The 17477-nt window shown below is 41.7% G+C and overlaps 1 protein-coding gene across 1 annotated transcript in view; it reads right to left on the reverse strand.

The window, feature by feature from the left end:
- Positions 1–17477, reverse strand: part of LOC139731445 (receptor-type tyrosine-protein phosphatase delta-like) — a gene marked incomplete at its 5' end in the record, with an annotated part of 81077 nt that overhangs the window by 16293 nt on the left and 47307 nt on the right. Inside the window, 11 exons of the mRNA XM_071642329.1 lie at positions 387–489; positions 1028–1238; positions 2435–2541; positions 3610–3918; positions 4543–4830; positions 5301–5393; positions 5926–6117; positions 6723–6840; positions 12106–12123; positions 15103–15299; positions 16800–17108. Coding sequence (XP_071498430.1) covers positions 387–489; positions 1028–1238; positions 2435–2541; positions 3610–3918; positions 4543–4830; positions 5301–5393; positions 5926–6117; positions 6723–6840; positions 12106–12123; positions 15103–15299; positions 16800–17108 — 1945 coding nt within the window. The remainder of the gene's footprint in view (positions 1–386; positions 490–1027; positions 1239–2434; positions 2542–3609; positions 3919–4542; positions 4831–5300; positions 5394–5925; positions 6118–6722; positions 6841–12105; positions 12124–15102; positions 15300–16799; positions 17109–17477) is intronic.

Raw genomic sequence — 17477 nt, forward strand, 5'->3', positions numbered from 1 at the left:
ATCCAACACACGCACACACACACACACACGCGTCTATGGTGGAAACCGAGGACCTGTTTTACCCATGAGAATTTTACCACATAACCGAGGACCTGTGTGTCAGTAGGACTCTTGTCAACCGAGGACTCATTCATATATTACCATCCAACAGAGGACTTATTACAATAATGCTAATCGAGGACCTACGATACAAACATGTACCCCTACATGCAAAAGCAGACCGTTTGGAATGGTCTGCGAAGCAAGGATGTCCTCGGTTCTCTGTGTGTCCTTGGTTTAAATGTAAAGTTTGTGTGTGTGTTCTCGTTTTCCACCATGGGTAAGTGCACACACACACACACACACACACACACCCAGAGAGAGCCACAGGAAAAGGCACTACTCACTCGAGAAGAGCTCCCTGGAAGCCGACCTGGGGAATGCTGACTTTGATTGTGTTGCCGGTCATCGTGTAGTTCTCCACAGCTGGGGTGGGCACGGACTGTAGAGCTGTATGCACACAACATTCAATCGAGGGCAGTGAGTCGATTTCACTCGACACGGATGGCTTTTGTGTTGCAAAGGAATATCTCTCCTCTTTCACATAAACTGCACATAGAGCGAAGTCTGGTACAGAGTGGCATGCAGGTAATAAAACATTATGTTGGTGAAACTGGATCACCGACAGACACAGATTAAGCTAAAATTCTCAACGTTCAGCAAATCATTGCGTGAATTTCTGGACTCCAGCATACGCATACAATAAACAGCCAGAGACTCAACAAAAAAACATATGTTTACTGCAATGCCTCATTACCAGGCAACTAAAATATGCACAGCAGCTTCATTAGCTGTTTAACACACTCTAGAATCAGATACAGAAAGACAAGAGCATCTACAAAATTTATGCATTGTATTTTCATATCATAGCTCCCCACTGTTCATGTATACAGTTGTGTTGTGCCTTATAATATTCCTCTATGAAACACATTTAGTCTTGGACACGTGGGAGTACTAGAGTTGAGCTGGTCCCGGTCCTAAAACTAACCTTGGACCTTGGTCTGGACCAGAATGATCGCTGGTGGTCCCTCGGCCAGTTCCTGGCGGGCTGTGATGTTGAACTGGTACTCCATGTTGGACTTGAACATCTGGCCGGCCAGGGTCAGGTGGTTCTCGGTGGCAAGGATTTCGATGTCACGCCCGCTGTCGTAGTACGTCGGGTGCTCCTTCCTGAATCTTGGGCTGGTTCGGAAGGAAATCTGAGAGGGAGACAGGATGGGAGAGATGGAGGGCAGGAGGAGCAGGAGGAGGAGAAAGAGGAAGATGAAGAGGAGGAGGGGCAGGGAGAGGAGGAGGAAGATGAAGAGAAGGAGGTGGAGGATGGATAGAAGGAGGAAGATGAAGAGGAGGAGGAAGATGAAGAGAAGGAGGTGGAGGATGGATAGAAGGAGGAAGATGAAGAGGAGGAGGAAGATGAAGAGAAGGAGGTGGAGGATGGATAGAAGGAGGAAGATGAAGAGGAGGAGGAAGATGAAGAGGAGGTAGAGGATGGATAGAAGGAGGAAGATGAAGAGGAGGAGGAAGATGAAGAGGAGGAGGAGGATGGATAGAAGGAGGAAGATGAAGAGGAGGTAGAGGATGGATAGAAGGAGGAAGATGAAGAGAAGGAGGGGCAGAAGAAGGAGGAGGATGAAGAGGAGGGGCAGGAGGAGGAGGAGGAAGATGAAGAGAAGGAGGGGAGGATGAATAGGAGGAGGAAGAGGAGGAGGAGGAAGATGAAGAGAAGGAGGTGGAGGACGGAGAGAAGGAGGAGGATGAAGAGGAGGAGCAGGAGGAGGAGGAAAAGGATGAAGATGAGGAGGAGGGGCAGAAACAAAATGATGATGATGAGACAAAATAATTTCGGTCCATATTGATTGAGAACTAAGTCGCACTTTTCCTGGCCTTTGTGAAAGTTTGCATTATTTACTCAGTCACCATCACTTATCATTGTGTCCTTACATTTCACAAGACAGAACTGACATGGTGGGTCTTTGGAACTGTGCCATAGACTGCCAACATGTCTGAGTAACACTGCCTTTCCTCAAGGTAACATGCAACATCTATTATAAAGGTAGAAGAATATTTTGAAGAAGAATGCAGAATAGTGAGGTTACTCTATCATCCCCTTCTCAAATCCAACAGTTAATTTCTTGCTGCAAGTCACCAGTCCCTCTGGACCCAACATGGACGCCATTCAAGAACAATCCTGGGACAAGTTTGCAAACATCAATGAATGCATTTTTTTCTCTCCTCCGACCATGCAAGCACTTTGATACAACGCAAACTTGCCCACTATCCATCTAGATCCAGATGTAGCCGCTGCTTCCAAAACGAAAGCCAATTTATGCTAATGGGGGTTCCACGTTTACCCATGATTTTTCATGTTTTTCTCATCAAACCCTTGACCACTCACCACATAATCCTTCAGCTCGCCTGGGATATCCGCAGGCTCCGTCCACACCAGCCTGATGGTGTTGTCGCTGAAGACTTCGGCGTTGAATCCGCGAGGCTGAGTAGGAGCTACGTGGGGGAAAAGGCAGGGGTAAAAGAACAAGGAGGCATTACTTTATGGAATCATGTGGCACTCTTTTCCAACTTGTATGTAAAGATAGTTTCACAGACACTTTGCTTTGTAGGCTTTGTTTGTAAGTGCTATCAACCCTATTTTAACTGGGCTATTTGAGACCAAGTTTTTACGGGGGGGGGGGGGGGGGGGGGGTGTCAATTTATCCCCCCCCCCTTCAGATCTCGGCCGCTGATCACTCGATCGCTGCAAAATTTTGCCTGAACATACAATAGAAAAATATTTATTTTCTATTTTTAGTAAATCAATTATGCAAATTTATGCATGAAATCACAGTTCCACCTGTAACTCCATTAAAAAGGCTGAAGAATTGCTAAAGTTTTGTGTCAGAATTCCTAAAGACACATAAAACAATTTTCTTGTAAAAAAAGAGCACAATCATAATCAATTTCTTTTGTTTTTTATTGTTTTGTTAATTTCATATGTATTTTATTGTTTTTACCTTTTGTTCTCTATTGTTTTTTGACCAATATTTGTTGCAGGGACTTTTTCAAGCTTATCTACATTAGAATTAATTAATTTCTATGATCAAAAGTTGAAATAATCTAATCTATATCAATTTAACAAAATAACACAATTTGCATTGGATTTGCACTTGATATCATGAATTTGAGTTATTTTCGAGTTGACATGCATATGCAAAGCATTATGTAACTTCAGAACAATGTACCCGAATGTCGCAAATTTGGTTTCAAAATATGCGGGAGACTTCAATGAAAAAAGTCATGAAACGAAGCGGCAAAATCTTTGTGCGTTGCGGAATTGTGGCGCGAAACGTTGAGGGGGTCAATTTGACCCCCCCCCCAGTTAATATACGGTTAAAAGTTTACAGCTTTATAACTCTGAGGAAAGATCTAAATGACTTCACCTCAACAATACACCAGCTTATGAAAGGAATATAATTTTCAGGGTTGCAAAAAGGGGATGTACGAATTCTAAATCTACGTGTTTAACAAGAATGAGAGGGACAAGACTGATGATGATGAGGGCCATGCCCACTCTACCTGATGTTCCTGTCATGCAGCTAATGGTATCAGAGATGGGGGAATTCCCCTCCGGAGTCTGGAGCTTGACGGCAATGTAGTAGGTCGTTTCCTCCTGCAGGCCGTGGAGCTCCGTCCGGGTGCGCGACCCCGCCGAGATGGGGCGCCCCCACCGCCCCTCGCTGAAGGCGTCGGCGCTGGTGGTGTGGAAGACCACGTAGTTGTAGCCGGGGCCCGAGCTGGGCACGTTGCTGGGCGGGTTCCACTTGACCTCGATGTTGGTGCCACCGGGCTCCGAGCAGCGGAGGTTGAGGGGAGCCGAGGAAGGGGCTGTGTGAGGAGGAACAGGGGCATTGATGTTAATAGCAAGTGAGATGACCCTGTCTCAAGAGAAAAATGTCACAAATATCACTTTACAGAAACTCATGAGGGGAGGGGGGGGGGGTCTGATCCCTGGGGAGAGGCGATACTTATTAAAAAAATATGCTTTCATGGAAATGCTCCTGCCTACCTCAGCAAACTGATCAAGCCATATCAGTGCTTTCATAATCTACAGTCAAAGTCAAAGAATCTTCTCTCTGAAATAAGTGTGAAATACAAGACATTTGTTGATAGGGCTTTTGGTAAAATGGCACTGTCATTACAGAACAATCTCCCTCTGAACATTGGATGTATTGCAGACTTTGATGAATTCAAATCTGTGTTAAAAACTGATCCTTTTTTGTATAACTGTTGACTGTGTTAGTACTGTATATGAAAATTGAAAATTTTGTATGATTTTTGTTTTCATATACATGCATATAGCCCCATATCTTATGGTATCATGCATTTCTAAGAACTGAATATTAGCATCATTACTATTACTCATGAAAGAGAGATAAAGAGTATGTATGTGTGTGTGTGTGTGTGTGTGTGTCTGTTATTTGTGCCCTTGGGAGGTGGTTCTCCTCTCACCCTCTCTCATCGTTGTGGCGATGTCCTTGGTGCTGTAGGGCCCGCCGCCGATGCTGGTGTGGGCCCTCACCTCCACGTAGTACTCGGTGTTGGGGCTCAGCCCCCCGAGGACGATGCTGGTCGCCGTGGTGCGGTTGGACATCTCCATGGCGCTGGAGGCGGAGTAGCGCACCGTGTACTTGGTGATGACGCCGTTCCTCTCCTCCACGAGGGGCGGGTCCCACGAGACAAAGATGGTGCTGCTGCTGCGCGCCTCTGCCGTCACGTTCATGGGCGTCCCGGCGGGAACTGGGGAGAGCAAGACGTCACCCCAAAACACAATTAATGGCTCGTATATATGCATATCTTACACCTTCTCAAGGTTTTGGCATTCTGGCATTTCAACATCAATTATTGACAGATTTTACAGATATTACAGAATACTTCACAGACTGGATATAGGGTATGGTGGGAAGCGAACCAAAGTTGTTGCTACGGTCTTTTGGGAGTTCCGTTAAGGTAGATCAAAGTCCAACTTAGTTCCACTTTTTATCTTCTTATTTGTCTAGAAATACAACAGTTGGCAAGCATTCTCACTTCACGGATATCAACTGAAATTGTTACAAGAGTCCCTTTGGAGTTCTGCTAAGGTAGCTTAGGGCCAACTCTATCCCAGTTTGTATCTACAAGCCTGTAGTTTGTTTAGAAATATAACAGTCGGCAAGGATACCCTAGCAACACCTTCACTTACAACATACATCATCGCAGAGTTAACTCACCTCCTTCAGGTGTGGTGATGAAGGCGGTCACTTCAGGGCTGAACCCCTCCTGGTTGCTCACCTTCAGCCGGAACTCGTATTGCGTTCCAAGACCTGTCGGTCGAGGACAGAAGAAAGGAAACATGAATTATTTGGATAAATCTTTTGTTTGTTTCTTACAGTACAAATGCTTGTAATGACTAATTGATAGAGATAACCAGAGTTTTTGTGTTGTAATGCAGGGCTGCACACTAACCCATTCTTTCTACTGGTCCAACCTGTCTGTTGGACCAGTAGGTACCTAGGTTTTCATTTTTTACTGGTCCATTCCTGAAAAAGGTACTGGTCCGACAGTGATTTTTTGCTAGTCCTGGACTGGCAGACCAGTGCCAGTGTGCAGCGTTGTGTAATGTAAGAACGCTTACAGCCAGATCTCTAATATTGAAAACACTAGTAATTGAATACACAGTGTGGATATGGAGCATTCTTATTAAAACTACTTTGGGCATTATGTCAAACTCTTTCAAAGAACATTTCATGGGCATAAATATAAAATCCAATAAAAATTTGTACAAAAGACATATGTAAACACAATCAACAACAACAACAAAAAGGGAGAAATGAAGCCTTAAAGGGAAGAACTTACGGAGATCATCAAAGTCATATGACTCGTAGGACAAGACATCAAGGTCCAGGTAAAGTGGACGTCCATTCTCCGGACCGTACGTGAGGCGATAATCAGTCAGTTGGCCATGTGTCTCGGTTGGCGGAGCCCATGATGCGCGGTACATGCCATCAGCGGTTTCGACAATGGCGAATTGTCTTGGCACGCTGGGAACTATGAAGCATTTAGAAAAGATTGACAGTCTTAGGTTGGTGAATAGTAATCAAATCAAATTGTATGCTCTTGTTTCTTCCAGGTTGAGGGAGGAAGACGGGAAGGGGAACAACAATTTTCGTGAACTGTCATTTAACATGTTGCCTTGAGACCTCGCTTATATAATGTTATCGAACAAAAAGAATGAGATATGACAAAGAAGGGTACTTCAGATGGGCATTAGTCACACACATAGATACATTGTACATATTCAATGACTTTAAAGATGGAGCGCATCTTGTACACCACTGCCAACATGCATAGATCAAATATCGGAGACATTTCAAAGAGCTTTCACTAAAGACACTAGTGTGTGGAATGCAACTCTCTGGCCACATATTATTCCCAAATAGGGGAAGTTTTAAAACTCTTAAGTCAGGCAAGAAGTTTGAAGTTTGGGGGCGTGTCTACGGCATCAGGGATACTTGGCAGCGCTGTGTGCATAATTCCAAACTTCTATCACTAGATCAGAGCTAGTGAAAACATGTTTTTGGTTGAGAACATTATCATTTTTTTTTTTCATTCCTCAGCCTAGAGAGAAGGAGGACCAGTAGGTATACACCAACCTTGCCCTGGTGTCTGCTGGACGACGGTGGGACTTCGCATTCCGTCCCCGCGCACCGTGAAGGCGGCGATCTCGATGGAGTAGAACGTTTTGGGCAGCAAGTTGTCGAGAACAGCCACCTGGGTGTGCGACAGAGGTGAAGGCCATCAAACATTGAGGGTGAGAAAATGATGCATAATGTAGACATTCTTCACTGCGATTTAAGGATAGGCATGTGCGGCATGGACATTGCAGTTGTGCAGTTCTATATCTCTAATTGCTAATGCAAAAAACTTTTACGAGCGTAGACTAGATCTGGCAAGGGTACATGTGTATAATATGTAAGAAGCGGTAAATTTAAGACTAGGCAGTGATTAATTCTGGATCCAGCACTAATCTTCTGTATAATTCACTACTAAAGGCTACAAACTACAAAGTATATTAGTGTCTGATGGGATTATATGAATGCCTCTAGGCTTTGAGCAGCATATGCATGAAGTGTACTGCAAGGAATAGAGGTAATTTCTATCAAGCAACTGTCCCGTTTGTGGTAATGATTTGTACACTGTTTTTGTGCAAGAAAACCCTCCAAAACTTCACTTTGCAGAACAGATAGATACTCCCTGATACCTGACAAGATAGAGACAGTCTCTTAAAAAGTATCTGATCTCTGTAGTGATATATGACAGCTTTAACTTGTACATCAGAAGATTCAACCTCATAAAGAAAGAGTATCGGGTGTGTACTGTAGTAATCAAGCGGTTTCAGGGGACAATTTCTCTTTCTAATGCTAGAGTGGCATTTATAATGATACAAGAGCAGGCTTAAAACAAAACAAAACATGGCAACATTTAATCTTTCATCTCAATAGAACTCACCAGTGTGCTGGGTGTTTTGATACACAATTAGGAACCATAATTTTTAAAAGGAAGGGGGGGGGGGTAGAGGGGTTTGGCGGATTTATTTTTACATCATTTTCCTCAAAGTTAAGGCACTTCTTGTCTGACACTTTAACATTTTCACACAGCAAAGACCACAATATATACACTGCAAACCACACAAATCCCACTCCAATACTTCTCATGAAATGCTCAATGTGCGGTCAATTCCCTTTTCATTATTAAACAAAGACAACCGAAATGTACAGTACAAAAATTGGTAGCTGTGGAGGGGAAAAATCTTTCACTCAACGGTGGTGTTAACATGGACACTGCACGTATGTGTTCAGCTTAAAGCGAGAACAGAGTGAGCCCTTTAGGGGGTGAAATAGAAGAAGAAAAGATTCAAAATGTGAACTGAGAAGTCAGCTGTTACACTGCCCTCTATAGTCTTCTATCTGCTGGCATAGTCGGGAAAGACTCCACTCTACCATCTAAAACATCTGTCCATTAGTTTGATGGTGTTTTCGTCCTCCCCAAATAAAATTTGTCTCTTTTGAAATTGATACATTATGATAATGACGTAAGCTCTAATCAGGATCTGATTGGTCAAATATCAAATATTCTGCAATATATTCGATTTGGGATTCCTATTAAACAAATTTGTTGATGCAATTTGACCACCAAATGTTTTCCTTTTGTGCTTTCGCAACAGACAAATCATTCGGTAACGACAGGGCTGACAGAAATCACATTACTGAAAAGGAATTTGATGGGGTTCACAAAAAGCCTATTCTCTGTGGAGAAAGAGGCAGACAAAAAAATACAAGTAACTACAAATTACAGTAACTGAAGAAGTGCTGTTTGTGACGAGTACACTTTTCTCGTTTTTTTTTTTTTTTTTTGCGGATACGTCTGGTCACATGTGCGAAAGGCAGAAGTGAAGTGCTGAGCTCGTGCATAGAAGCTAGGATGGGAGACAGTGCGGTGAGTTTGCATGAATCATGCTTATTAGTAAAATGGAAAAGGCAGAAAAGACGAACCCCCGTCTTTACATATCTGTCGGAGTGCAATATCGTGACTCATCACAACACGCAAACATCAAATACATTGTACATTCAATCTGGGAGAACGGCAACGAACATGTTACGTACTGTATCAGGGAATCAGCGACTTGATAGATTATTTCAAATTTCTCACAATTACATGTTACCCAAATCTCGCTTTTTCGACTGTTCAAATTCACAAGGTTTTTGCCTAGATTCTCCTACATGAAGAAATGATGAGTTCTACTTGAATAAAGGGCAAACAAAGCTTTTAAGAAAATAAGTGACTCCTATAAGGCCATGTCAGATAAATTAGACTTTTTCTGGTAAAAACTTGAAAGAACTTGTCCACAGGAAACCTTGCTCATAAGGGTGGGGGGGGGGGGGTGGGGGGAGAATGGTTCGGGGGGGGGGGGGAATTTCGAGGTGGGGAAGCTGTGCAGTTTCCATCAGTCTTGTTTTCACAGTACCAACTCAGAAACCAGCAGCAACCAACCAACAATGATCAGAAATAATGTCAATAGTGTATTAAAGCACGACAAATAACTCAAAGAAAATATCAAATCTATCAACAAGTTACATGAGTGAGCAGCGCCGATGTAACCTCTTTGTGAATGACTTGTGGTGTATTAGTCTCTGAGTAGTGAGTTTATCATTAGTTTTATGGCGTATTTAAACACACAAACAAAAAGAATGACAATAAAATCTAAATTCAGGAAAGTTAGTGTACAAGTACAATGTATGTCAATGGCTAGATCATTTTAGCCCAGCTATCAAAGATATCATTACAGAAAGATACAGAAAAAATATGACAAAAGTAGGAACAATACTAAATCTGTGATTCAGAAATAGCATATTGTTGCACAACAGCAGAATTTGTTTAAAAATCTAGAGCTAAAGATATAATGAAAGAAAATCCCATACACATTTGAAGCACATGAGTGATACACCCATGACAAACACTTTGTGATCTATTTCCTTTGTATAGAACATCGTTATAGAGTTTAGGAATTCAACAAATTGATGGAGAGGAATATTACTATTCAAAATAATAATTGCTTTCCTGAACTGGGCTGCAACTTCAGCACATATAATTTGTCTTGCATATTGCTTAGGTACTATATGCATGTGCGCATGACGTCCCCTAAATAGGAGGCATACAAGTGTGCAAATTTAGCAGCGTTCAAAGCATATGAAATGAAGTGACATTGATGACTATTTGCTGCTTTACAACTTTATGCATTTATAGCTTTATGCAGGTGGATGGACATGAGCCACAGCATAGACAACTGGCTTGATTTTCTTCTCTGTGAAATATACAAATGCTGCGTTTAGCAAAATTCTTGCCAAAGTGCAAAGCAATTTATTCTCTTGATTTGGAAATTCTTCATATTCAATAGGGCAAAAACAAAGTTTTCTTGGCTGCTGAATCACATTAGTCTGCATTCTCCATTTCTCCATGAAATTGTGTGGGGGAAAAATTGACAAACAAAAAAAACAAAACAAAAAAAACACCAATTAAACAACTAGGGGTGAGTGCAACTGTTTGTGAACCCTAAGCACAGGTTTAGTGCAATCAATATTAGTGGTGCAAAACATAACGACAGTTACTCATAATCAAGCTTTTTGGTTGTTAAAAAACTACAGGTTAATTTGAAAAAATAGTTGATAAGATAAAATGCATACGGCAGAGCGATGAAAGGTCTTTCCAACTCAAAACTTTGTTAGATGGTGATTAGTAGCTATGTGCTAATTGTAAGATGCGCTGTAATCAGCTTTGTAATCATGTCTGATATCATTGGTACCGCTCAAATACATGATAGCCAACTTCCGGCCACAGTTGAGCAAGTCCCTTGAAGAGTGTTTTTTCTTGTGGGTGGGGTGGGGCGGTGGGACTTTGCTTTTAAATTGAGAAATATGTGTCCCGCGTGTGACCACTATAGGTCCGGTGGGAGATCCGTAAAAGACTATATATGACTTACTCTATCATGTCTATGTCGCAGAAATTCCAAAACAGAACACACATACTGCTGTGACCTGTTGTGCCATCATATCACGACACTTGGGATTTGAAAAATTTTATCTTTGGTAGAGAAACTTTTTAGAAGAACTCTTGACTTGTTCAAGATCTGAGGACATCGAGAACCAAGCAGGGTCATTTTTTGCTTTCTCATTATTCCAGTTTAAAGGGACTACATGTACTTCCCCGACAGAGGACGTTTGATTTAAAACAGGTACAGCAAAAGCAGCTTGATGTAGGAAAATCATTATGACAAGGAAGTTATGATCACTAAAGTTATGCTGTAATCTTTGCAGTTTCGTAGACTTCAATGAACTTTGAACTTGATATCTACAAAGTAAAGATCATTTGGTCTGCGATATGTGGGGGACAGGTCACAGGAATATATCATGTTTGTAAAGGGAGACGAAAAGGCAGAGAGAGTCAGAGAATCAAAAAGACAGAATGGGAGAAAAAAACAGAAAAAAGCTAGCTATTTGCAATAAAAGCAGGAATATAATTTTTGTATGATGAAGAAGCCCTTCTTGGTATTCAATGTTACGCAACTGTCGGTGTTTTAGCACCATGCTGAACAAGTGAGGAAGTGCAAGGACCAAATCTTGACCACTCAATTATACAAACGTGACGTACAATCAATCGGCGGCCTACCAGTGGGACAGCGACCGAGGAATGGATGCATGGTATTATCTCGTCATGTCTCATCTTGTCTGGTTATCTTGCCTTGTCTGGCTGTCTTGTCTTGCCTTGTCTTATCACATGTTGTGATTCTATTAAAATTGTCTAGTCTTGGCATGTTCTATCTTCTGTACTACACTGTACCTCTTCAAAATCATCAGTTAAAATCAGTTGTCTCAACTCTGGGTAAATTAGCCTTTGTATGAAACCCCAAAATTTGTGTATCTGTTCTCTCTATCAAAAAAACAGCTTAATATATACATTTGTATCAGTCACTTTGCTTCATTCCTTGTGTAGAAAATTTACTTTGGACTCATTGGTAATATCTGTCAGTGACTTTGAAATCCTTGTTGAAGTTATCTTTCTAATATGGAACAGTATTTGTCCATTGCAACGACTACTACAGCGTACATGCCTGCTTTCAGAGCCAGGGTAAGTAATAGACTGCGTCTTAGACTGCGTCGTAGACTGTGTCAACTAAGTGCAGGTAAGAGTCCAGTTGTCCTGTCTAGGTTCACTGTCCAGTTTCTATGGTCCATTGCCATTCCACATGCAAGCAATACAATGACCTTTGACCCTCCCTGCCACCACCCACAAAATAAGGGGAGGGGGTACACAGTGGAGGGGGAGGGGCGGGAGGAGTGGATTGCTGGACTGCAACACTTCTCATCAAAGATATCTCTATTGATGACTTGGTATAGATTCTAATCTTAAGACAGTAAAAGGACAATAATATCAATAATGAAAATAAAGATTAGAGGGGCTTTCCCTGCAAAAGATTATTACCTGATCCTCTGAGTCATCCTAAAGCCAGAATAAACAAAAAAAGGGGGTTGAAGAGGGAGGTGGAGGGTTACAAATCCATTAGAGTTTTTACAGAGTTATTAACAGGGAGATAAATATGATAGTCTTCAGTAAAATGCAAACACATAATCATTGCAGAGAAAACAAATATATATATCACGTGATTATACACGAGTTGTATTATGTAATTATTCATTACAAATATTGTAAGCGTTCCAGGTACCAGTTTAGTTCGTGTTCAGTGGTGTAAAGAAGGTGCTGAGTTTAATCATTAGAATCTGAGATGCAGAAATACAACAAAGTACTCATTTTCAGCTTCTCACGTGATGGAAATGTTTGGTGAAACTTCTGTGTTATCATAAACTTTGCTTTGAGTAGAAAGTTGTATCTTTGACCAACCGACAAATACCGCTGCAACAATCTTGAGCATGGTCAAAACAAGGGCGTGTGACTAAGGGAAATGGTCATCATTAGAGGATGCCATGACTGTAAGCAGGGGCTGAATATAACATGAGTCAATTTTACAATGAGCTGTGACTACAGGAGCATTGAGCATTCGTCTTCTAATACATCACTTCGCAAATTTCGTACACACGACAAGAAGTCATTCCAATGCTGTGAAGAGTACTGGCATAATATGATTGTACCATGCTCTTGAAAATCACAATCAAACAAAATTGATTCATGAAAGATGAAGAACAGATATACATATATTCTTCATATGAAACAATTCACAATTCCACACATCAATGGAGCAAGAAATAAAATATAAGTTTTGCTGAAAAAAAGAAAGGAAGAATGATAAACAAAGATTTGTTAGTACAGTGACAATGAAAAGAACAGGATGAAATTTGAGTATAGCATACAAACAGGAAAAAGACACAGTGATGAGATTATGATTTGTTGAATTGTTTGAGGGGTACTGATTGAGCTGCCATTTTAGTGATTCAGTATTTTTTAATATTTCTTGATCAAAATTCTTTGTGATCTCAATGAAAATATTGATGAATGTGCTTGTGCCATGCTCTCATGCAATTCGTCTGAACATGAACTTCCAATCTCTCTGCAGATGTAGATTTCTGTTTAATAACTTTGTGATGATGTTCTTTATTGTTCAAGCTTAAGCCATGGGTGCTGGTTCAGAGTTTCAAAGTGTTGACTTAGTGGTGAGTTTGGGGTGACCTTCTTGCTCCTACAGTATTAGGAAATATGGCAGTACGCATCATGGCTGATATTAACAATGTATAATACAAAGATGATGGAGACTTGGAAGAAAGGGAACGAAGAAAGAGGAGGGAGAAGTATAATGCAGAGAAAGGAAGAACTGAGAGAAAGTAGGAAAATGAAACAGATGGAAGGAATGCAGATGATGGAGAGGAGAAGAAGGAAAGAAAGGAAGAGTATTGAAAGAATATAATTGATTTAAAAAACATACTATTTCATGAAGGTGGGACATGCAGCATGATAGCCAAATGCTAAACACACAAAACAGCCTTGTAGCCGAGATGTTGAAGGTTCACCTGTATGTACATGTATGTGAAGTGTGTGACAAGTTTATACTTTTTGAGATCAGGATCAAGACTAGGGGGTGGGGTGGGGTGGAGTGGGGTGGGGTGGGAGGGGGTAAATAGAATTAGAAGAGGTGGACACGGCGAGTCAAGTTTGGAAAATGAAATACATAAAATATGATGAAAGAAAAGTTGAAGAATCAAGGGTTGGCAGAGGGGAAGGGGGAAGATCAGTAAGTAATGCTACTTTTGAGTATTGAATAAAATGGTTGGTACACGTATTGACATTTTGTGTGTTTAACAATTTACAGAGTTAACTCTAGGAGTTAACTTTGGTCACATCACTTGAGAGTAAATGAGACATATTCTTATGCAAGCACATCAGCAACTTCTATCTTGGCTACTTCTTGAGACTGCTAACCAAACAACCATCTTACAGGCAATTAGATTAAAGAGTGTGTACCGTCTAGGCAGGGTATGGATACCAATTAATCAGCATTGGCAGGAAGTGTGAATATAAATTTGCACTGCACCCCTAAAGAGGATCAGATAGACCCAATTAGCCTGCGAGTGACCTACAGCGGAAGATTAAAGGTGGGTTCTCACGGCCATGGTGAATACACTAAGGCAGTCCAGCCAAATCGTCTCGGGCAGCAATTAGACTGAAAATAACGATGACATTCCTTGCTATAAAGGGGTGCAGATTTTTAACTGCTGGGGGGGGGGGGGCAGTGGATGATGTGTCTATCAGGGAATGTGAACAGGAGTGTAGTTAACTTCTTAAACGTTGGGATTGGGGAAGCACTTGATTGCTCAGATTTGTGCTCCCTGTGGTGTCTGAAGATGAAGGATATTGAGATGGTGGAGAGGAGGTGTAGGACTGGAGGAGGTGGAAAGATGGAAGAAGGGGAGGAGATGAGAGAAAGGAAGAGGAGGAAGAGGAAGAAAACTGAGAAAGAAAGGAATAAAAGCAGGGGAATTGAGGAGGAAGTGAGGAGGAGGAAGTGGGGTGATGTTGGTGATGATGATGATGATGATGAGGGGAAGATGGAAAAACATGAGGAGGGTTAAAAGGATTAAAAGGGAAGGATAAAGAGTCATAGGATGAGAAGGAGGAGGAGGAAGAGGAAGAAGAGGAGAAAAAGGAGGAGGAAGAGGAGGAGAAGTGGGGCTTAGAAGGAACAAGAGTGGAGGACAAAGAGTGGAAGATGGAGGAGGAAGATGGTTAAAAGGAGGGGAGTGGTATAAGAAGGGTTAAAAGGAGCAGGAGGGGCGAAAAGTGCTAGAAGGAGGGCGTGAGAAGTGGTAGAAGGAGGGTTAAAAGGAGCGGGGGGGGGGGGGCAAAAAGTGGTGGTAGGAGCAAGAGGATTACAAGGAACAGGAGGGGGAAGATGGCGAGTGATAGGAGGAGGAGGATAGTTAAGAGGAACAGCAGGTGGTAGAGGAGGGTAGAGAGTGGAGGATCACATACCCGGATGTCTGCCTGGTTGACGAGGAGAACCTGGGGCGAACCCATGGGTTCTCCTTCTTCCGTCACCGTCTGGTACTCCACGCGGTATCCACGGATCACTCCATTCTGGAGCTCGGGGTTCGGAGGGTTCCACATGACGCGGATCGTCGTCGAGTTCACGGCGTGAACGCGCACCTTGCGTGGCGGTCCCTCAGGTGCTGAAAGGTGATAGTAAATTGCAACTTAATGCCCAACACATACAAAGATGCAAGAGACCACTCTTGTTCAATGATTCTTAAATAATTTTCATCAATCATGTAAAAGTGCTTTATCCATGCAATTATGCATCATGATTACATCTTTCTCTAATTTAGAAATTGTACTCACTAATCTAATCAACGCTGCATTTACTCATTTTCTTTGATAGGCAAATAAACTACCATCTAGCAGATTTCATAAAATGAGCCATCAGATGACCACAAATGCTCCTAAATCTACACACCTCTTCCGATATCTACATGTATCAAACTGCTTTCCTACAAAGCTTTTCTTTGGGTCCAAATCTCTCATGAAACTCGGATAAATCTCCTGAACGATGGCCTTCCTGTTTCAGAAAGCTGTTGATCCACGTCAGCATTATAAGTTCAAATTTTTACCATCAGATTCATTAAAGGAATGCACTGACTTTCAAATATATTGTTGAAAATACAAATATGTTGGTTATCAGTGTACTGATCTCTTGCTTACCAAGATGAAAAGATCTCAAAACAAAAAAACATACACACAAAAAAGCAAAAGATTAAGGTGAATTCACAGATATCCATCAGCTCTCATAATAAGCTCGAATAGAGTACAGATAAGGTTTTGAGTACATTGTATGACAAGGGGTGATGAAAATATCAGCAGAATAGGTCAAACACAAACAACCTTGCCTAGAAAACATTTCTGTGAATATTTGGGGAAAATTAGTGATATTCAAGTACACATATTCATGCAACATTCTACACATGTTAGATATGGACAGAATATCAGACTTCAGGATAATATCTTGGGGATTAACCTGCACTTGATTAAACACACACATAAAAAATAAATCACCACAGAAAGAGAGAAAATTTCCTGAATCAAATGATAAAAATGTATTGCATACATCAGTAGTCCTTTTAAAAATTTGCTATCATTTTAATTAGATCAACTGTGGGAACAAAGTGTGTTATTTTTTAGTGTAGCAAATGCAAAAAATTTTTGCTTTCAATATGAACTAGAAACTGAACTGCTTTCAGAACTCTTACAATTGTGCATACCTGATATCATTGATGCATGTTATTTTTAGACCTCAGAAACTAATTACATACACACAAAAATGGGCAAACAATAGTTTAGAGACTAAGAATGCAGCTGAATTAATGCAAGCTGCAGATGTTTTGACTATCACTTGTTTCTTTTCTAAGTAATCACAGAAAGGGTTGCATCAGGCTAATACCGTTACCAGTAGTTAGTAGGAAGAATTTTGCTTGTTCTTGAAAGTCACTATTTTTTTTCTCTCTTCTCTTTTCCAGATAAATGCAATTTGTCTTTGGAATTCAATGACATATCTAGAAGAAATAAGGCTAGTCATCCAGTAGGGGCAAGCTATGCAATGAAAAGGTCAATGCACTTTGCCTGTTCACAAAAAGTGAGCACCCCCTCCCGCTTTGCAAGCAAGCAAGCACACATACCATCCTCCGCTGTGCGTATAGACAGAGATTCAGAGGAGGGACCATCTCCTATGGCCGTGCTCGCCATCACGCTGATGTCGTACAGTGTGTACTTGCTCAGGTCGTCCAGGACGAAGGAGCGGACGTCGGCGTCGACGGCGACCACAATGGCGGGCGTGGTGGGGCTCAGCGGCGACACCTTGTGGTACTGGATCTTGTAGCCGGTGACCTCGCCGTTGCGGTCCTCGGCGGGCGGCGGCTGCCAGCGGACCTCGATGCTCTCGGAGCTGAGCACGGTGGCGCCGACCTCCATGGGCGGGGCACTGGGGACTGTCGGGCCGACCCAGTGGAGGAGGCGGGGGGAAAGGGATGGATGGTGTGGGGGTGTATGGGTGGAGTTAGTACGGGATGAGAAAAATATGATCACCAGTTCACAATACAGAAGACTAGTACTTACCATCTCACAGTTCTGTAGTTCAAAACACTCTAGACATGGCGTTCACAATATTGATATGATAATAATATGTACATTTTATACATAGATTTAATCAAAAGTCCACATTTCTCCTTATTCTTCAAACACTCAACCAATAAAGAGACGATTTGACATTTGGTTCTGACACATGGGTAAATTTCAATTGAAGTACTATCAATTACATGCATGCACAACCGTTAAGATAATATGATGAATAATGACAT

The sequence above is a fragment of the Diadema antillarum genome, unplaced genomic scaffold (assembly GCF_040938485.1).
Source record: "Diadema antillarum isolate AM-2024a unplaced genomic scaffold, OU_Dant_1.0 seq00000372_RagTag, whole genome shotgun sequence".
NCBI classification, from domain to species: domain Eukaryota; kingdom Metazoa; phylum Echinodermata; class Echinoidea; order Diadematoida; family Diadematidae; genus Diadema; species Diadema antillarum.